We start from the raw sequence: 22226 nt of genomic DNA on the forward strand, positions 1-22226 counted from the left end.
TCCCACTGTTGAGTGAGCTTTAGCTACAGGTGTTTCTTTTGTAACAGTGTATGTGTTAAAGAAACTGCTCAAGTTATCCTTAAGCACAGACTTGCCCTTTTCCTTTGGCAGTTGTTGCAGTGTTGCCTCGTGCTCCCAGAGCCTCTGTGATGCTTTTTGGGTAGGATAAATAGTGGGATTAGTGCGTCAGCTGAGAATGGGGGTTGAGGGTGGGTCATGCCGTGGTCCAAGGATAGGGGAGCTGGGAGTCGAAGATGAGCAGCTAGTGCTTGAGATGGGCCAAGAATCAACAAATAGTAAGAGAAACAAGTACTGAAAATATTATAAATGCTGATAGGGATTCTGGAAATTCCTAATAATGGTGAAGTGTTGTATGCTTGCGACTCTGTGTGTTTATCCAGTGCCAAAGAAGAACAAAAAGCATGATTCCACACTTCATTTGCCTCAGCTGGGGCCATTAAATCTGACCTGCAGTGAATATTTCTGTTGTCAGCTTAATTCCAGGCTCTTTCTGATTGTGTTTGTAGGTAGTTATCCCAGTGTATCACATACAAAACAGTTCCCTTGAGTCTGCTTGATGGGAAGCAGCAGTGGATGCTGAGTGGTTGAGCTATGGAAAGTCCCTCGCTATGAAGCTGCAGGCAGGCTGCTGCTTGACATCTCTCCCTTTTTAAACACAGGGATAAATATTTATTTAGGGTCATTATGAAGTTTGCTGCTATTTTTTGGGTGGTTAAAAAGGTGGTGGGTGTATAATCGCTCTCCTCATGACTTGTGTATACAGGGAGTGCTCTTTCAATGTACTTTTATTATTTCGGTGCAGTTAATTAATTTTGTAGCTTGTAGGAACATACATTTTTTTTCTTAGGGGAGTACCAAACAAGCAGCAGCAACCAGTGGAAAAACAGACACCATTCTCTATAGGATGTGATGACACCTTGCCATGTTCCCTTACAGGTAATACTAATCAGTAGCAGAAGTTTCACAGCAGCATTTTTGAGGCTCTGTACTGCTCTTCTAGATCTACATTCTCTTTCCTTCCCTTTTTTACATTTGTGGCTCGCCCTTTTAAGGGAAGAAGTGTTTGTTTCTGTTTTGTGTTGGCAGCCCATCAAAGTCCTTTCCAAATGCCATTAGGACTCTGCATCACACTGATAATCTTCTGAAGAAAGTAGAGCTGATCCTACCAAGGTCTATGATCCTGTTATATGCAGCCCCTGAAGTTCTCTTAGGAAGGTGTCTTTTGTTTAGAAGGAGCTTGAAGGAGCAGAAGATGTTGCTTAATCCCCAGCATAGTTGCTTGTTTCCAACACAATGAACTTGTGAGTGCCACCACATTGAATTACACAGTCATACCTGGAGGAGAAGATGGTATAGGTTTTGTCTTCCTTAGAGACCTGTCTTAAGGCATGTTAAATGACTGATGTTGTAGCTCTGCTTTTTTTTTTGTGTGTGTGTGTGTGACTTTGTCATTCTGCACATACTTTCCATGTAGGTAGAATCCACGTGTTACTTTGAATTCTTGAATATATTGCAGAGCCGTGGAATAGAAGTAAAGGAGATTTCTCTGTTGCTTTTTCCCTGCCTTCTGATTTGGTCTAAGGAATCAACTTGGATGTTTCCAGTCCTTAAGCCCCTACTTCCCATGTTGAATCCTGAGAATGCTTGTGTGGATATTTATTAAGAGTCTGTTCTAAAAACACTGGCTAGCTCCAGGAAAAGATTTGAGATCTGTTTTGTAAAAACCATACAGAATTGTGCATTGTGTACTAATAATGTACTATTTGCTGGCTGCAGAAGAGCCTGTCATGAGAACCTGCCCAGAGAACTGTATTTTCATCTCTGATGCTGAATTTGTTCTAAATATTGTAGTTTGCTACTGGTTAGTGCCAGTTCAGAATTTCTAGGCTGCCAAAGGCTCACCACTGCTCCACTGAGGGGTGTGTGTGCCTCTTCCCCAGAAGGGGATGGAAGGGCATCCCCACCTGCCCAAGTCTGACCAGAGGAGCTAGATGCCTGCAGGTTGGTTTCTGTGAGTCATGTATGATGTGCTGTGATTAAAAAAAAAAAACAACTGGGGCAGTGAGAAATGAAGAATGGTGGAGGCTTTGGGCAAGCTTGGTTGTTCTTTGGCTGGATCTGACTTAGCAGAAGCACATTTCTCAGCCCTGGAACTGAGATGTTTTGGACAAAAGACCACTGGGGGAGTCCAGATGTGTTTAGTTGGTATGTCTTGGTGGCACATTTCTCTTTGATCTTCCTGCAGCAGTGGTCTTCCCTTTGTCGCTCACTTTGGTGTGCCTGTGACAGTGTTGATTTAGTGGAGCTGTAGACTTCTTTTTCACTTATCTGTCTCTGCTGTACATCAGCAAGTTTGGTAGTTTGTATACCAGGCAATGCTGACAGGTCAGTTTTAGCTCAAGTGATTGCTTTGGGAGATGGCCACAGTATTCCTGAGCATCGTGTTGTGTTTTGGTAGTGATTTCACAGGGGGACTGAGTTTCAAACTAATGTTATCATCTACAGTAAGTCTTTATTATGATGGTCTCGTTTGTACCTTAAGTAAATGTGGTAATTACTTTGAAGAATGGTTTCACAAGGCACTTTGTGGACTTGCCAAGGCGTTGTGCTCAACCCTGTTGTTCAAAGGCTTGATTTCAGATAGACTGATGCAGTATTTTTGCTTGGAGGCATCTTATTTTTAATGACACTTTCAGTGCAAGCGTTTTTTGTTCTTTGTTTTCTTATCTCCAAACTGTAACATCAAAAGAGTCGCAGACACCTGGTTAAGCTGAAAATGAGCCCTCACAACACTTTCACCTTTCCTCTTGTGCTGTGCTCTTAATTTTGTTTCTTAGCTTATGAAGAATCACAGCCCCGGGAGGACTTTGTTTGGGTATTCCTTGCTCCACCCTGCTTATCTCAGTTGTGTATGGAATTTATGGCATGTTTTCTTGCAACCTTCTAAATTAAAGTGCTTTGTTACCTCCTTTTAATATTGTTGGCAAGTCTTGAGAAGTCTTGAGAGATGCTGCTAAAATTACTGAAAATGAATGTTTGCTTTGAATTCGTAATGTATGTATATTTTTATACATATCCTTGTAAGCAGAATAGTCAGGTTACCTGGGCTTTGGGTTTTAGTATCTATTGCATTATTGTCTTCCATGTCTGCAGAAGCCCTCAGTAGATGAAGTGAGGAAGGATTTTCAGTCTCTTTCTCTCTGGCACAGGGGAAGTCTGAAGTTCTTACCCTGGAAAATGAGTTATTGGCAGGTGGTGAGAATATATCCTGAAAAGACCCCTTTCCTCAGTCTGATGCTGACACATGACTTCATAGTTCACACTTGGACAGGACAGTACCTTCTTGGGGTGTCAGCAGGACTCTGCTGGAAGCACTTGTTGCTATAATAATGTTGTTTGTGGTCAAGGCTTTTCTTGAGTGAAACTGATGCTTGGCCATGGTGATGATTGCCTTAGAAGCACTTCTGCATGTTTTGTTTGGGAACTGAGCGGGGGATAAAGAAAGAAAAGTCACTGGATTTTTATGCAGAGGGCATTTTGCTGCGGTAGATTGGAAGAGTAATTGCCATCTTCTTCTATGCTTTGTGATACAACTTCAGTACGTACAGGAATCTGCAATATAATGTAAATTGTATTCCTTAGATAAGCTACAGTGGGGCTGGTGGTGTAATCTTTCTGCCAATGCTTGTGTAACGCTGGGGTGTGTTGTGGCTGCCTGCAGCTTTGAGTTCAGTGGTGACACCATGGGCAGGTAAGCCAGCATGGCAGTGTGGAGAAACAGGAGGTCTATGAGCTGGCAGTGCTGGATTCCTGGTCCCATCTTCTTTCTCCTTCCTCCAAATGAGATCTCCTCTGCATGAAACAGCTGCTTCAGCATAGACCTTTGCTAAGTGCTGCTGGAGGGGGAGCTGGAACTCCGAACTCAGGTGCCTCAAGGTTATATCCAAATGTCCTGCCACTGTTTTGTCATCTCCATTGCGCTCCTCCTATTTGCTTTCTAACTATTTGTCTTTCCCTATGAAGCAGCAGTGTAAAGAATTCAGTATGTAAACATGTGAGGAGAGTGGTAGTCCTCAGAGAACCTTGTAAATATCTCATTAAAAGAATTACTTGTTTCCTTGGCTGCTTTTTTGCTCAGTGCTACCGTTCTTTGAAGAGCGGTGTAACAGTTCTTTGGAAGTGGTTGTGCTGATGAGAATTTGTTGGAGATGTTTTTAATAAGTTTTTAATGTTATTTCTGCAGGTTCTATTCAGAATTTCAACTCATTCTTATATTCACTGATTGAAAAATGCATTTATGTCAAAAGCTTCCTGATTAAAATTTCTCTTACATAAATCCCAAACCTATTTACTGGGAAATTGCTTTTCCTGCTTGGGCACACACCTGGACCTTTATACAGCAGATGTGAGTGATTCTGAAGTCACTTCTGGTTCCATTTACTATCCCCAAGCATCTCTGTACAGACGATTATTCTTTGCAGTTTCTCCTTGTTACTTTGAAGCTGTCATATTTTAAACATTTTCCTTTTAAGTATTGAAAGAAGCTCAACTGAAATCACATGCTAATAAAAAAAAAAAAAAAAAAAAAAAAACACACCCAGAATGTTATTCCTTTACCATATGAAGCCAGACTGGTTTTTATTAGCAGTCCCAATGTCGATTTTAGAGCATCAGTAAGGAGAAGCATGGGTCTTTTAGGCACCTTTAGGATGTGAGAGCCTCTTCTGCAGGACCCCTTAGTTGACACTGAATCCTGCTTGTTTTCCGGTGGAGCAGGGGAGTTTTGGTTCTCGCAGAGTACTGTGGTTGGCATGTTTCCTGCCCGAGCTGCAAGCTGACAGAGGCCACAGGTGACTACTTTGCACCAGCTTGGAAAGCCCAAACATCTTGTTTGAAAGCAGAGCAAAAAGCAGCAGGGCTGGGGAGTTGTTATAGCTGCCAGTTGCACATCTGGGAAGCAGGTTTGTGTTTCATAATGCCCTTGCCAAGCTGGTAAAGCTGGGTGTGCCTACATCTACCTTTGTCCTTCAAGCAGCCAAGCTTTGCTTTTTACAAGTGACGTGCTTGATTTGTCAAAATCTTTAATCTCTAATTTTTTTGTTGTGTTGTTGTTTTAGGAGGGCCAAACATATGGGCCATCACCGTGGAGGAGCGGGCCAAGCACGACAAGCAGTTTGATAGCCTTAAGCCCACGGGAGGCTACATTACAGGTTAGTCTGGGATTCTGCATTACACATTAACTTCTGTGTACACATAAGGAGTGTTGTGAAACAGCTTGAAAACTACATCCTATTTCAGGCCTTTGTGGTGTGACTAACAAGCATACTTTGGGCAAACGGCCACAGGTTATTACTAAACTTGTACGAGCTTTGGACCGAAGTCTGGCACCGAAACACACAGTTGTTAACCCCATCACTTCTGCAGCCAGCAGCTGAGAGCTGTCACTCTGTCTAGCTTCAGAAAACAGAATAAGAAGCTGAATCTGCCCTGAGATGGGGAGCTGCCAGCAAAACACTTCTAGTAGTTATTGTGGCAAGTGATAGCAGGGACACAAGAAGTGCTCTCTTCTGTCTGAATAGCACTGGAGAACACTGTGCTGTTAGATATCTTTGTTATGGAGTAGGAGGCAGGGAGAGATGCTGACAACTCATCCTTGTTAATGACTGCTTTGTAGTTTATTAACCCTCACCCCTGCCTGCCTGTCTGCTGGCACTACACCCTATCTGCTAACTCTGGTGCCCTGTTGTTCTCCTTTTTGGTCTGAAAAGGACAGAGAAAAGAGTGGAAAGTTGTCTGTGGGGGATAACTGTCTTCTGCATTGACCAAACAAATGCTGATGTCCCATTGCTGTTTTAGCACCAGCTGGAAAGTGTGCAGTCCCAGGGACTACCTTGAGGCCACATCAGGGCTGTCATGTGCATTTCTGCAGGCTTCATTATTTATTTGTTGAGTGATTGAAATTAAAGACTCTTAAGCAAATAGCAGAGGTGCTGAAAAAATAACCTCAAGCCTTCAATTTAGCCTTTTCTAATTTGCTCACAGATAAGCATGAACACCACTGCCTGTGTTTTATTATATCTGTAAGAGCACGGTCAGTATCAATTGATGTGGAATTCAGTGTGGATGTACACAGTGGTTCCTGTTCCCCTCCTGAAATATTGACTTATAGGATGCTTCTGTGATGGAATAGGTTATTGTTTAGAACATGAGGTTTTTTTCTTGCTCTTTTTTTTCCTAGAGAGACAGTGATGGCTCAGGTTAGATTGGATAAAGAAGGAAAGAAACTGCTCATCCTTTCCTCTGAAAGTAATTAAGTCAGGATTGCATTTTTGGTCATTTATACTTGCCTGACATTTCTTGAAGTCATGCATTTGTTAAATGTTGGCAGCCATTGTTTGCTTGTTTTTTTCCTCACCCTTTTTAATGCTGTTTATTGCCATGTGAAGCTATGCTTCTTAGAGCAGGTTCAAGATTACAGGAAGACATCTTATAATAGCTGTCACAAAGGAAGGAGCGAGGTGACACACAAACGGAAAAGATTGGGAAGTGTGGTGGTTCCTTTTGAGGATCTGCTCCCTTGAGGGAGTGCTGGTGTTGTCTGGTATTTGTCTAGATCCATGTCTCTGGTGTAACAGCCTCTTTCTTAAATGTTTTCATAGGTGATCAAGCACGTACCTTTTTTTTGCAATCAGGTCTACCGTCTTCAGTCCTCGCTGACATATGGTAAGCTGTTCTTCAGGTTTGTTTTCCTGCTTTTCAAGGTAGGAGGTGCATAGCATCCAAATACTGAAATGGGCAGAGCTCCATAATAGGTCAGTTATAACAGAACTGTAACATAGGAACAGAAAAAAGCTCCGTTCTTTGCAACACTTAAAAGATAATCTTCTTTGTAACTCTTCAGTTACAGGGTGCTGCAGTGGTTGCTGTTATCAAGATGTAACATTTCAGAATTTGTGAAGTAAAAGAGTTTTCAAGTGGTTTTAAATGCCTGTAGCAGGTTTCTGTATTGAAATGTTTTTTTTGCAGTAGTTCCTTACACTGCCAGATACTCATTTAAAATGATCGTTCTTGCTTGCAGCCTGGAGAGAAGCATTGCAGTAGCAACAAGTAAGCAAGAAATTATAGGCAGGAGATGACTGTTCTTCCAAATATCTTCCTATTCTAAGTATTTAATACACAGTATCTTGAAAATTGAATTCAGTAGAAGCATACTAAGTGAACTAAATTGGATATAGTTAGACAAACATTATACTTTGAGAAGATGGAAACTTCTGAGAATTTAAATGTCAAAAGTAGAATGTATATAGATGGTTTTAGTGTTTTTTGTTTTCTATATAAAAATAGTAAATAAAATGGATAGTAAAGATTTTCATTTGGTGAGAAACTTCAGATTACATTTCTCCCTTGTGGACTTTCTTTTTTTATTTTTCCCTTAAGGGCACTGTCAGACTTGAACAAAGATGGAAAAATGGATCAACAGGAGTTCTCTATAGCCATGAAACTCATCAAGCTGAAGTTACAAGGACAGCACTTGCCTGTGGTTCTCCCTCCTGTCATGAAACAAACCCCAGTACTTTCACCTCTAATGTCAGCTCGCTTTGGTACTTATTAATATATAGTTAATTAGTGTTTGAAGAGAAAACTCATAGTTGATCTGAATTCAAGTACAAGTATCACTGATCCGACCACATCGTTGAGGGAATCAGTTAAAACCAGTAAACCATCATAGCTGTGCTGATGCAAGAAGTCCACAAAGCCTCTTTCTTGAGGGCAGAGCAAATTGTCTCCTTCATGACTTTATTCTCTGAAGACCTTTAATAATAAAGGAGAAGCTTCTATTGAATTTTGGCATGGGGTTTGAGAAGGCCCTTCACATCTGCCATCTGACTTGCAGGCTGTCATACTGAAGGCCTTTTCCTGTTTGCCTCAATTCACTCACCAGATTACACTCCTAAATTTCTTCTTTTTAAGTTAAACTTAGCAACAGTCAAAGTTTTGACATCAGTTATTTAAAATACTTTTTCAAAATGAATCAGATTGTTCACTTTATCATTGATTAAATGTATATATATATTTAACTTTTCTGCTGTGTTTTGGAGTTCAGCACGTCAGTGCATGTCTGCTGGCTGATCCTTATTTTGTAGAAGAGAATACAAGACTGGATTCAGCTAGGCTACAAAATTCAGCGTGTAATTCTTTCAATGTTTGTACAGTTCAGTTAAATGTATGCATGTATTAATTACATGTGTGATTTTAAATGTCTGCCCAACTCTGAATCTTGTGTTTGCATACCAGTGCATGCGTTTATATATAGCTGTGGTCAGTAAATGAATACTTACTATTAACCTTTCATCACCTCATCTGCATCCTGTTTTCCTCCACAAGATTTAGCCACTGATTCAAATGTCCTAATCAGAAAACTGCCTTAAAGAAATCCTTTGCTGGGCGTGTCCCTAAATGTGGACATTTCACCCTTAAACATTCTTCCAGAGCCAAGGTTAGGAAGAGACTTGGTTCAGAAATACTGTGAGCTGTTCTTTGGAGAGAATTGTCATAAGTTTCCTGTTCTGTTAGAATTCTGTCTCAGGGGGCAGGCACAGAAGGGCTTGTTGAAAGCTGAGTTATGCTGATAATTATAGGAAATTACATCTTAATCCTTTTGTGAACTGTTTGCCAGGTCAACCTTGAGAATGAATTGCTTGTAGGGTTTTGCTTCTATTTTGTAAATTTGTGTTCTCCAGTATATTTTCTTCTGTTAGCTGTGTTGTGTAAACATTAGAGGAAAAGCAAATATTCTACACAGACATCTATTTAATTTGTTGCATCTCTGGATGCAGGCTGCTCTGTCGAGTTTTTTGCTTAGCATAGTGGATTCCATTTCTTGCTGCAGTCTCTGCAATATGGAATCACCAATTGTTTCTTTTTACTCTAGGAATGGGCAGTATGCCAAATTTGTCCATGCCAACATCCATGTCTACGATCACACCTTTAGCTCCAATGTCTCTGACCTCAATGACATCCATTCCTCCTTTGGTTATTTCTGCTCCCCTGGTGCCTTCTGTCAGTACCTCATCGTTGCCGAATGGAACATCCAGCCTTCTGCAGCCTTTGGCCATACCTTTCTCTTCAAGTAAGTATAATAAAGTCTGCTGCTTGATTTGATGTGTGAATCCTGTTTTCTCTCTTGTTAATTTCAGGGAGAAATGCTGATGTAGACACACAAGTTAAAATATACGTATGTGTACACACACTTATTCTCTCCGAAGTTCATATTCATCACATCTTTCATAACTGAATAACCTTAAAAGCAAGGCACTGATTAGCTTTTCTTATTTCTCTCAAAGACTTGAGAGAAATGCTTTATTACAAAGCATTGCCTAATACCTGTTTTCTTTACAGCTTTTGGTTTTGTTTGTTTCAGTGCAGCCCCATACTGGTTCCTTAGGTCCCGTGACAGGAGGGTTTGGTGGATCTAACATGCAGAAGGCACAGTCACTAATTGATTTAGGATCTAGCAGGTATGAAGGTGAAGTTTAAAATGGCTGTTTCTTATACTTGAGTAGTGTTCATCCTAAAAAACATGAAGCACTTACGTTTTTGAGGTACTCTTCATTAATAATGGCCTGCCACATCTGAAAGCAGATTAACTTGCCTGTATCAAAACAATATTCCCGGTAACTCAAACTAAACTTTCTGAAGTAGATGAGAAAGCTCAAATGAGAGAAAGCAGTGCCAGCAAGAGGGAAATGTACAGCCTTGGCAAATAGAAGTAAAACAAGTGGTTGTAAAAGCAGTGTTTATGGATTGATGTGCTCATTCATTATAGATAGCACCAACAGACATGTAAGAACAGTTATAAATATTTATCTGTGAATTTGTTTTATGAATAATAGAAGGTTATAAATCTTTGTCATCAGCTTCTCCATTTGCTGACTTTATTGCTTTGTCACAGACAAAAGGAAGGGTCAGTTGGGCTTCAAACTTACCCAAAAGCCAGTGCAGAGGGTCCTCAGGTGCCTCAGATTGCTTGTACCTTTCTGTTGCTGACACAGGATGTGTAGAGTGACTGCATGTCGAGCTCTGGGCTCCTCATCTGGACACCAGATGATGCTGTGTATCTTCTGTTCCAGTGCCTGTTTGTTAAGCCAAGTAGCTAACTTAGAGATCTTCTTTCTTTCCTTCTTTCTTTTTTTGGGACTGGATTACAGTTCAAATTCTTCCTCTAGTGCTTCGCTAGCTGGGAATTCACCAAAGATGGCACCCTCAGACTGGGCGGTTCCTCAGGCATCCAGATTAAAATACAGACAGAAATTTAACAGTCTTGATAAAAGTATGAGTGGATATTTGTCAGGTGAGTTTGGCATTTGATATAGATGGGGGAAAAGGCAGTGGAGCAGTGAAACAGTGACTTCTGTGAAAATGAGACACATCTACACAGTTGCTTTTGTGCCAGGTGCTCCTGTTCTGTGTATACCCATCAGTAATTGCTTATGCGTTTGGGCTTTGTCGTCTTTTTAAAGAAAGCAGTTGAAGACAGACCTGGCAGTGCTACAGACATGGATTGTAGCTTCTGGAAAGTGATTTAAGGGAGTAATTCTTTGACTTCCTGCGACATCTGTGCTGTGCCACAGCATTATGGTGATTTTGAACGACTCCACACAAAGTTACTACCAGAGCAGAATTTGAAATGAATGAAGTTCTTGTAAAACCGGATTATTAACTGTAATCCTGTGAGCAGAGTGCTGGAAAAGCAGGAGGTAGTTCCAAGTCAGAATGTGTGCCTGTAGCTGACCAGATTGCTCCTCCTGATAGAATACTTATGAGCCCTCTGCCTCAGTTTTTTAGTACACAAAAAAGGAGAATTGTCTGTATCCTGAAAGAGACTCTGTGGATTTTATCTTGCCTGGTTGATTTCTGAGCTGAAGGTTTCATCGACCTGCCTAGAAAAAGGTGTATGGTTCCTTGTGAACCAAGGGAAGCTGGCAGTTTTCCAGCTTACTAGCTCAAACTTTCAGCAGACAGTCAGCTGTGCTCTTGTAACAGCTGTGGGGATTACCATAAATACCCATTTTTTTAATGTCAGTATTTCTGTTTTGACCTTTGAATTGGAAAAAAAAAAAAAGTACACAAATACATCTTCATTGTGTTCAGATTGTAATGCCCTTTGCTAAGCCTGGAAGTAATGCCAACTGTCAGCGATTAATGAAAATGGATTAGATTAACATTAAAAATAAACGTGCCCCAGTTCATGACCTATTTTTGCTCCATGTGAATCTTTGTTCGAAGTATTTATTAATCTCTTTTGTGTTTGTTTCTTTTTTCGTGGAGGATTTCAAGCAAGGAATGCCCTTCTGCAGTCAAACCTCTCGCAGACTCAGCTGGCGACCATTTGGTACGTCGAGTTACTGACTGCATTCAACATGTTTATGGTGTTAAAAGAGGAAGTTTTTATTTAACAAGAAATGATGAGTGGACACTCTAGATCTGATGTTGTAACCAGAAACTGAGCTGCTTCTAAACTTGTTTGGTGACTGATGCGTTTTCAAAAGACACTTCACCTTAATATAATAAACTTCTCACTGTTTTTTGAGCTCTATAGGGTGGTACGGATGTGAATTTCAGCTTCCTTTTCAGTGGTGTGCTGCTTAAGCCGAGGCAAGGGTTCGTTTGTTTGAAAAGCAGGACTGTAAAGCAAAAGACCATCTGATCTTGTTAGTTTTAAAATATAGAGAGCTTAAAGAAGGAGTAGGCCATCAAGGTACCTGCATATTCAACAGCTCTTAGATTTGTCTTTGCTGTGGTGATGGAAATACAGTTGTGTGAAGGCTTGAATAATCTGCCTTTCACCTGCTAGATATTGTAGTTTGGATTTTGCTTTCAGACATAACTTGGACGTTACGTGTGAACTTCGCAGTTCCAGAGGATTTCACACCAATTTTGTCCTTCACAGGTCTTTGTGAGGTTCCACTGTTGTCTCCCCCTTTATCTCAGGGGCAGTCATTTGTATTATCAGCAGTGACCTGAAGCATTACTCCTACTAGTTCAGCTGATTTGATTGCACGCTCTATGGGTAAAAATAAAATTTGTGGTTGTATTCATCTGCTTTCGAGTATGGGGAGATAAAGCAGGTATGCAGCTACTGCTTTCCTCCCTGCTGCCTGGACTGAATTTATCAGTAGCCAGTGCAGGGATGTCTCTGTGGACATGTAGAGAATTAGCAGACCAAGTTTTGGTTTTGCCCAGAGTAATATTACTGATATTTCTACTGGCATTGTGGTCTTAATTACTGTAATATAATAGTAACAATGTAATGGTAAGTAGCAGTAATGTGTGAATAGTGCTGGTCTGTCAGCACAATAAAAATCTCATTTCATCATCTCCTGCTTTTGTTTTTCCTCGTGGTGCATGTGTGGGAGATGCTTTTTTTTTTTTTTGCTTCCTTTTTGATTCTTTTTTTAAACTACTCTTTTTTTTTTTTCTTGTGTCCAACTCTCTGGGAACAAAATGTAGCAATTATGAAGCATTTTACATAGGTCCAGTGTAAGGACATACTCCTGCCACTATACCTGTATAGATGGATGGTTCTTTGAGAATAGTACCTCCTTCACTCCACTCGTTCCACACAGTTTCTATTTTTAATTTTAATTACCTTTGCCAGATCATTTCAGAGGAATTTTCTGTTTTCAATATCATTTCACAGTTTCAGATGTGAAAATCTTCAGCGTCCCTTGTGAGTGGTTGTGATGTTTAGTTCTAATTGTTATTACTGTTAAAACTATGCAGGTCACTGGCTGATATTGATGGAGATGGACAGCTGAAAGCAGATGAGTTTGTGTTAGCCATGCACCTAACTGACATGGCCAAAGCTGGGCAACCTCTGCCACTAACTCTGCCTCTTGAACTGGTGCCACCTTCCTTCAGGTAAATTGCTGAGGGCAGTGAAACATACTATACCTTCAGCAGACTTTTTTTTACACAGAAAAGGTATCTGTGTTATCTGTCTAATGGGTTTTTATGGGTTTCTTTTTGCCATCTCCAGGAGTGGAAAATATTCTGAAAATATTAATGGAACTCTGCCATCTTACCAGCCTGTGCAAGAGGAGGAGCCACAGAAAAAACAGCCAGGTAGAGCAAAGTTCATGGTCTTATTGTTGACATATAAGGCTGTCTTTGAAGGACACTGGAACAGTTAGAAAGTGGAAGACATAGTAGAGTCCCTAGGGGGCTTCATTTCTGAGCTAGATCCCTTTTAACTTGGATGGTAGGAAGGTTGTTAAGTGGATGTAGTCAGCCTATTACATCTAATGAAAATGAGAAGGCAGAGGTAGGTGCTATTATTAGCTGTGGGAGAGGAAAAGTGTGCTGATTAATAATGTATTCTGGAAAATAAATCATTTCCAACTACTGCATTGCTACTGTAAATTTTTTTGCAGTCGAGCGTTACTGACAGTACTTTATTCTGAGTGTTTTGAAAACAGAGATCCCAATGTTTAATTATCTGAAAGATGTGATTTTCACACAGTATTTTCTGCTGTACACTACTTGATCTACTGGCAAAGGTCTGCTGTGAGTGGAGTGTGAGACACAAGTTGTCTCTTTTTGAAGGAGTGGTTGCTGGGAATCAAAGTTATTCTTTTCAGTCTCTTTTAATGCTGTACTGCAGTAGTTGAGCTCAATCCTGTTCTGTTTTCTGCTGCTTTTAACTCCAGGAGATCTTAGAGGGAATGCCCTTTGAGGCCAACAATCTGTGTGTTAACATATCTTGCTTGGCGGAAAACGTCTGTAGCAAAACATTCACTTCTCCTAGCTTATAAAAGCTGTTCCTTTGTGTTTCCTCTAAAATTAGAACTGTTTTCTTGGTCAGTTTGAAATAGCAATGTTTTTGCAATTGGAATATACTTTGGAAAGTTTCAAGGTATTTTGGAACAGAAAAATAACACTTGAATGTAATGCAAAATGCTTAACATTGTCCATGACTTAACTGCCTGAACATGCCGAAGAGAAAACACCTGTCTTCAGTGGCATAACTGAGGCACTTGCTTGAGGGCAGTGCTTTGCATGGGACAGAAATAAATGCTTTTCCTTGTTTCAGTGACGTTTGAGGACAAAAGAAAAGCAAACTACGAGAGAGGAAACGTGGAGCTGGAAAAGCGCCGTCAAGTGCTGCTGGAACAGCAGCAGAGAGAGGCAGAACGAAAGGCTCAGAAAGAAAGAGAAGAACAGGAACGAAGAGAGAGGGAGCGTCAGGAACAGGAGCGGAAGAAGCAACTTGAATTGGAAAGGCAGCTGGAGAGACAACGAGAGCTGGAGAGACAAAGGGAAGAAGAAAGGAGGAAAGAAATAGAAAGGCGGGAGGTTGTTTTCTTGAAATTATTTTTATAATGCTTTCAGGAATTCGTATGTGTTTTCACTTGATGGAGCGTTCAGGGTTCGGGCACTGACTTTAGCTCATTTTCTTTGGCCAGTGACAGGCTCTCTTGGAGGGATAATATCATTTCTGCCTGACAATAATGTGTCCATTATAAATGGACAAAGTGTTGCAAGTCAGAGACTTCTAGATACTTCAAAGGACAGATGAGACTTCTTGGGTAGATTTCTTAGATTTATTAAAAACGATGTGTATTCCAAACAAGATCCTACCAAATTCATCATTGATAATATTCTGCTGTTGGAACGTGAGGCAGATTTGCTTCTACCTGGTGTCTCAGTGCATGCATAAGTCTTTCATGTTTTATGTAGTTCTGTGAAATACTCAGAAGAGGTTAAGAATAACATCTCAGTGTGCTCGTTTATGGTCAGTTTTCTAAGCTAAATAGATTTTTCTCTCTGAATTATGTATCTTCCTTCAAATTGCTTTTCTTCATCGGGGTAGGAGCATGGCATAAAGAATCTCAGGGGATCGCTTCCTCCGTTCTTTGGTGCTGAAGTTTACAAGGTCATTTTGAAAGAAACAGTACATTGTGTTGCTGTTACACTGTTGACAAGTAGAGCACATTATATTAAAACATGATCTGTGGGTTCTGTATCTGCATGGTAATTTAAAGTAATGTGACTTCTCTGTAGGCAGCAAAACAAGAACTTGAGCGCCAGCGACGTTTGGAATGGGAGAGAATTCGTCGCCAAGAACTTCTTAATCAGCGTAACAGGGAGCAAGAGGAAATTATCAAGTTGACCTCTAAGAAGAAGAGCCTTAATCTTGAATTAGAAGCTCTGGTATGATACAAATTTTACTGCCCAACTTGAAATGAAGTGCAGTACTTTGAAGTACACAAATCTTAGGATATAGAATTAATGGTCTGCTAGGAGTTTCACTCTGCTTTGGTTGAGCAATCTAAAGCAGATATTTTTGAATTATTCTTGGGTGTTGACTGTGTAGTAATTTGCCCACGGGCATAGTGGAGGAAGGTTTTGTTGCTACATATAGTATAATTTCTCTGATTTCTTTGTAGACGGACAAACATCAGCAAATCTCGGGCAGATTGCAAGATATTCGAAGCAAAAAGCAGATTCGGAGGACTGAGCTGGAGGCTTTGGATAGAAAATGTGACCAGGGAATTATGGAAGTCAAGCAACTGCAACAGCAACTTCAGGTAACATCCCTTTCTATTAAGCCTTCGATTCTCCTTTATTTCCCATTTTGTGTTTCAGTCATTTTTTGTGTGTGTCCAAACAGGGAGGAGTAGTGAGTCGGTTTGATTATAGTGCAGAGAGGAAATCTGCAAGGCAGGCAACATTGCAGAGGTTTTTAGGTTTATTTGTGGTGCTGAAGAGTTGATTGCATTTACTGCAGCAAGCTGATACCTGAATGGGGACAGTAGTCAAAACTTCAGCTTTATTTTTGAACTGATAATAGTGACTTCTTTTTAATCATTACTTTGATGGTTCCAGTCTCAGGTTTGTTTTTTTTTTGTGTGTGTGGATTTTTGTGTCAGACTTGAGACAGTCTCAGAATAGCTTAGCTTGGAAGGGACCTTAAAGCCCATCCACTTCCAACCCTCTGCTCTGGGCAGGGTTGCCACCCAGCAGCTCAGGCTACTCAGCACCCCATCCAACCTGGCCTTGAATGCCTCCAGGGATGGGGACATCCACAGCTTCTCTGGGCAGCCTGTGCCAGGGCCTCACCACTCTGAGCAAATAATTTCTTCCTAACATTTAACCTGAATTTCACCTTTTTTAGTGTAAAGCCATTCCCCTTTGACCTATCACTATCAGACCACGTAAAAAGTTTCTCTCTCTCCTGCTTACCTCTCTGTACTCATGTCTAGGATTGCCCTGACTAAAGTTCAGCACCTTGCATTTGGCCTCAGGGAACCTCATCAAGTTCTTGTGGACCCACTGTTTGAGCCTCTTCTGGATGCCATCCCTTCTTTCTGTTGTGTCAGCTACACCACTTAGCTTGATGCCATCAGCAAATTTGCTGGGGGTATGCTCTGTCTTTGTTGTTGATAAAGATGTTGAAGGGCACTGCTCCCAAGATGGACCCCTGGAGGGCCCTGCTCATCACCAGCCTTCACTTGGACATAGAGCTGTTGACAGCAACGCTCTGGCTGCGACCATACAACCAATTCTTTATCCACCAATAATTCATCCAGCTCTCAAATCCATATTTTTCCAATTAGAGATAAAGGTGTGGTGTCAGACCACATCAAAGGCCTTGCACACATCTGAGCAGATGGCAGCAGTTGCCCTTCCTTTGTCTACCAATGTAATCACTGCATTGTGGAAGGCCACCAGATGGGTCAGGGATGGTCTGTCCTTGATGAAGCCGTGCTCGCTGTCTCAGATCATGTCCTCATCTCATATGTACTTTAACATACCTTGCAGGAGGATCTGCTCAAAGATCTTCCCAGGCACAGAAGTGACGAAAGCAGCCTGTAGTTTCCTGGGTCTTCCATTCTCCTTTTCTTGAAAACAGTAGAGGTGTTTCCTTTTATCCACTCACCGGGGACTCTGACTGACAGTCATGACTTCTCAGATTTGCTGGGGAGCAGCTTGGCACCCACAGCAGCCTTTTCTTTCAGGACCCTGGAATGTTGGACAGTCCCATGGACTTGTACACATTTAGCCTCATGAGGAGGTCTCAGACTTACTCTGCACTTACAGTGGGGGGGAAGGGGATTTTGCTCCCTCAAGCCCTGCATAGATATCTTGGCTGTTTGTCCAGCAGCCAGAAGTTCCCCATCCCAAAGTTCAAGGTCCTGACTCTGCTCTTTGCCAGGCCTGTATTCCTCAAGATCATAAACTCAGCCTGGGCATAGTCACTGCAGCCCAGGCTGCCTCCCATCGTAAGCTCTTTAATGATCTCCTACTGTGGTGAGCATCACATTCAGTAACTCTCCACCTCTGGTTGGTCTATCCAATACCTGGACCAAGAAGTTATCCTCAGAAGACTCCAGGACTCCCCTGGATTGTTTGCTGCCTGCTGTGTTGCTTTTTGTGCTTGAAATTCCCCATGAGGTCAGAGTTTGTGAGTGTGACGCTTCCTGCAGGAAGGAGGCCTCATCCAGAGGCCCCCCTTGATCAGGTGGCCTGTAGTAGACCCTGACCACCAGATGTCCTTTATTGATCTGGTCCCTAATTTTAACCCACGAGCTCTCAACCTGATGGTCACTGTTTCTAAGATTCCACTCTTTGCAGTCTCTCTTCTTAACTTCGAGGACAGCTCCCCCACCCATGTTGCCCTGCCTGTCCTTTCTAAGAAGCCTGTAGCCATTCCCATGGTAATGTTTTTATTTTTAATAAATCTATTGACTCCTTTTTTCCAACTGTGGCAATATTTTGAGATTAAAAAGTATTTGGTGTTACTTGTTTGTGTATGGAGTACAGAAGTAGTTTTTCCTCTGCCCTATAGTAATAAATTGCATCTGTGTTCTGTTAATGTATCTTGGGGTTATGTCTGAAATTTTTTCATGTGGATATATACATAGTATTAAAACTTTGTTATGCTCTTTTCAATATCTACAGGAGTATCAGAACAAGCTAACCTATTTAGTTCCTGAAAAGCAGTTGTTAAGTGAAAGGATTAAAAACGTTCAACTCGACAGCACTCAGAGTAAGTGCCTGCACGTGAATCCTCTGTGGTTTGCACTGCTGGGTTTTCATCACTTCACATCACACTGCTGAAAAGAAAAAAAACAACAAAAGCTGTAGGATACAGAGGGAGTCAATCCTGCCTTTGTTTTAACATCTTCTCAGTGAGAGCCACCTAAGCTGTATCTGCCTTCCATCCCTTTTAAACAAGGGACAGACAGGCATGGTTTTGTGAGAAACAGATTTTGCTTGAAACTTGATCTGTGCTGACTTCACAATCCTCAGATAACTGTGATCCATGTTACGCAGTGTGTTTTTGATAGCACAAAGTCAGGGGGGTTCATTTAAGTAAAAGTTTGTGAGGAAAGAGTTTGGGAGTGTGTGTGTGTATGTGTGTTAGGGGAAAAATAAATCGACGAGAACAAAAATCCTTGTAAAGTTGCTTGTCTTTCTTCTCCCACAGCTGCAGGAGTTGCTTCGGTGCACAAGAAGTCTGTAGAAAAGGAAGAATTATGCCAAAGACTTAAGGAACAATTGGATGCCCTTGAGAAGGAGACTGCTTCCAAACTTGCTGAAATGGATGCATTTAACACTCAGCTTAAGGTACGTGTGTTCTCTGAACATGGTGCCTGGCTCTGGTAAGCACTGTGTTTCTTTGCCCACATGTGAATGTTGGGGGTGCTTCCCAAAGGTGTTCCCAACTATCAGTGTCACTAAAGAGTTACCAGAAGTCTTGTAGCACAAGGAAAATTCATTTGAAGCTATTGCTGATGTACTAAAAAACCAACATCTTGCTAATCATGGCTTTGCATGAATCAACTGTCGCTCACTCTCAACTTTTGCCTTCTGGAATTCATTTTGGTGTGAAATTGAGGTTTCTGAGGCTCTTGCAGATTCTTTTCTTACGGTGTCATGCAGTATTCTTACGGGGGCTGCAGTTTTTGAATCGTGGAGTGAGCATTTAATTCTTGCTGGTAGAGAAGCAGGGTTTCATGGTGGGCTGCACAGTATCTGGTTGCAGACTGAGGTGTTGTTCTGTAAGTGAGCATAGGCTGCTGCTCTGAGGATAAGGTGGTAAATGTTGACTGCCGGACCTGAAACTATTTCTGTTTCAGCAGCAGCTCTTGGTGTACCTAAAAATGCATTCCCTGCTAAGCACGCATCCACCTAACTTTATTTCTCAGCTTACTCCCAGTGGCAGTGATGTGAGCTGTATCCCTACATAATGCACTTAACGCTGGGCCACTGTGAGGGCTCTACGCTTGCCATTAAAAAGAAGAGGGATTAAATTTGTAAGCAGTTCTAAGAGTTTCTTTTCTTGGAAAAAAGAAGAGGCTGCATGAAGCATTAGTGACGTGTGTTTTCAGTCACCTGTGTGCTCGCATGGCTTGCTGTGTCCAAGGGCTGCATCTACCCTTTAGTCTTCCCTAAAATACATTCTTCAAAATGCAGTGCAAAGATTAATGAGCTTTTTATCTGCCTTATCTTACAGTGTGAGAATATGGATGATTCTGTTCTTCAGTGCCTTTTGTCTCTGCTAAGCTGTCTCAACAACCTCTTCCTCTTACTTAAGGTTATTTTCTAATCTTTGGCTCTTTTGCTTTGTAAATTACTTCGCATTTTTTCTCTGCTTACCCTTTCTGTTTGGGGAGATAACTTCTGTTAAAGACGTTTTCCTAAAAGAAAAGCTCTCTCTGCTAGCTTTTAAATCCTCCTAAAGGTGTGCAGTTCTGTTTACCTGCTTAGAAAGCCAAAGCAAAGAGATGATGATAGCTGTTTTATTTCTTAATAGACATGTTTGTTAAGTTATACTCGATGCTTTCTTTTTTGTTAAGGTAACATCAGCAATGAGAACACTAAGATGGAAGCAGTGTCTTCTCCCAGCTTTCCATCTGTTGCACTCTCCCTGACTCACCATGCCTGAAGCTGGGAGTCAGGTGTATGAACCCTGAGACTGAAGTGATATCAGTGCCCAGGTTATGACATACAGCACAGCAGCTGCCATGCTTTTAAACCTCTAGATTAACCCCATACTAAAGCTTGCTTCCTGTTTTTCCTCAACGCTGCTTTTGTCTGCTGGTGTCAGAAATCTGGCTTGGGTTTTTTTTCCTTCTTAAATCAAAAATATATGAGAGTTTGTCTCCATAGTAATCCTCAATTTCGCTGCAGCGTGAGAAGAGAAAGTATTTTCAGCTGCATACCTTGGGGGGGGGGGGGGGGGGGGGGGACAGTAGCAAATGGATCAGTTTTAGGCTTTCACTGACATAGGAATCTTGTTACCATGCCCTTTCCATAGGAATTGCACAGTATTTCTCATGAGATGTGATTGTTGTTATTGGTGCTTTCTGTGGTGGGAACAGATTATTCATAACTGCTGTATTTGCATTTGATATCAGATATAGGAAGTCAGAGTACACCACTTGCTCAGTGTTTGTCAGTAGGATTCTTAATAGTGATGTGGCATCTAACTTCGTACTGTGACAGAGTAAATTCTTGAAGTATTTCTATTGCTGCCGTTCTTTGTTTTTGTTTTTCTTCCCCTGTAAATGTAATTATGGCAAAAATTCATGCTCATGTGAAAATGACCATAATCAGAGGGAGATGGAATAGGACTGAGGAATGTGGCCCAAGAAGTAGAAGTTGATAGAGGAAAATGGCGGTGTGAGCGTTAGGCTCTGGCTGCCTGCAGTAGTGAGCCTGCTGAAGATGTTTATGACGTTTTTTGATGGAATTCTGGAACTGATCATTCCTATTCTGCTCGAGTAATTTCAGCCTTCCATTTGCACACAGCATTCTGTAGTTGTACTTTACAGTTGGGAATGGAGAGAAAAACAGAAACATTGCAGAGGGGAACACCAGGGATGTAATCTCAGCTTTATGGTATTGTGTTGGCTTTCAGCTGAAGTCTGCCTCTTTGACAGTGTTTTGTGGTTATTCTAAGTGTGCTTCATTGTCTTCTTTGTCCTTAAGTAGTGCATTTAATGTGAAGTTTTATCTTTTCCTGTTTCCTGTCACATTTGTGCCGTTTCCAGCAGGTGTATGTCTGAAGGGCTCTTTGAGAGCCTGCGTTCTGTGAAAGGACTTGCAAACCTGCCAGCTGTTTTCATACTTCAGTTTGTTTGACTCTCTTTGCAGTGACCTTCAAGGACTGTTAATAACTCAGTATTACGTTGTGTGTTTGTATGGATAAAGTAAGAGATGCTTTTCTCAGAAGAGTGCTTTTTGTTTCTTTTGATGTACTTTATTGTGTTTCCTTATTAGGACCTGAGAGAAAGCTACAGCACTCAGCAATTAGCCTTGGAGCAGCTCCACAAGATCAAACAGAACAAAATAAGAGAGGTGGAGAAAAGAAGAGCTGAACTTGCACAGAAAAAGCGGCTGGAAGATGAGGCTGCAAGGTACCACAACTTAAAATGTGTCAGCATTGCAGTTTTTAAAGCAAAGGAGTGCCATAGTGACTTTAAGAGACTGATTTTAGTAGACTGGAAGTATAACTGGCAGAAGTACATCCTGGTTTGTTGCCTTGAGAAAGCATGTGATGGACTACCTCAGATACAAGGTGTTCTGAATTTCTTCTTTCTGATCTATTTTTACCTTCTTTTGTAGAATTTAGACACTCAAATTTAAAAGGCCAATAAAGCAAGCAATCACTCTTTCTATAAGATGTTAGCTTCTTTAATTGATAATTTTCACACGTTGGAAATTCCTCATGTTCTCTGCCTTGTTTTGGTGGGTTTGAAAAGTTCTGAAATGAAGCACTTCTTCCTGAACAGTTGCTAGCTTTTTTGTCTTGTGCATTCAGGCAGTTGTGAGATAGGTACTGAGGCAGTAGGAAGGACATTGGCTTCTTAACTCATAGAATCATTCAGGTTGGAAAAGACCTTTGAGATCCCCAAATTCAACCTCATTCCACCCCACCGTGCCCACTGCCCAGGTCCCTCAGTGTCACATCCCCACAGTTCTGGAACACCTTCAGGGATGGTGACCCCACCAGCTCCCTGTGCAGCTGTGCCAGAGCCTGTGTTAATCTTGGAAGCTCAATAAGTGAACCAGTTTTGAAGTTTGATTCTATATTTGGGAGGAGGACCAAGAAGTTAAAATACGGCATTGAGCAGGTTGTTTATGTAGTCCTGGTTCATGTATGAGATGCTGCTCAGTTTGTACCAAGAAAACAA

At 41.3% G+C, this 22226-nt stretch overlaps 1 protein-coding gene across 5 annotated transcripts in view; it reads left to right on the forward strand.

Annotated features, from left to right (window-relative positions):
- Window positions 1-22226, forward strand: part of ITSN2 (intersectin 2) — a 64688-nt gene that overhangs the window by 18333 nt on the left and 24129 nt on the right. For 3 of the 5 annotated variants that reach the window (XM_065730642.1, XM_065730645.1, XM_065730646.1), the window contains exons 3-17: window positions 5139-5231; window positions 6681-6744; window positions 7459-7622; window positions 8954-9151; window positions 9443-9539; window positions 10230-10372; window positions 11350-11413; window positions 12805-12942; window positions 13061-13146; window positions 14114-14376; window positions 15085-15234; window positions 15471-15611; window positions 17986-18073; window positions 18515-18654; window positions 21313-21449. In XM_065730642.1, coding sequence (XP_065586714.1) covers window positions 5139-5231; window positions 6681-6744; window positions 7459-7622; window positions 8954-9151; window positions 9443-9539; window positions 10230-10372; window positions 11350-11413; window positions 12805-12942; window positions 13061-13146; window positions 14114-14376; window positions 15085-15234; window positions 15471-15611; window positions 17986-18073; window positions 18515-18654; window positions 21313-21449 — 1966 coding nt within the window. Of the gene's footprint in view, window positions 1-5138; window positions 5232-6680; window positions 6745-7458; window positions 7623-8953; window positions 9152-9420; window positions 9540-10229; window positions 10373-11349; window positions 11414-12804; window positions 12943-13060; window positions 13147-14113; window positions 14377-15084; window positions 15235-15470; window positions 15612-17985; window positions 18074-18514; window positions 18655-21312; window positions 21450-22226 lie in introns of those variants that run through there. The other 2 variants (XM_065730643.1, XM_065730644.1) reach the window with 2 other exon arrangements.

This window comes from Cyrtonyx montezumae, unplaced genomic scaffold (assembly GCF_038088225.1).
Source record: "Cyrtonyx montezumae isolate F1298 unplaced genomic scaffold, pur_monq_1.0 scaffold_13, whole genome shotgun sequence".
Taxonomy (NCBI): domain Eukaryota; kingdom Metazoa; phylum Chordata; class Aves; order Galliformes; family Odontophoridae; genus Cyrtonyx; species Cyrtonyx montezumae.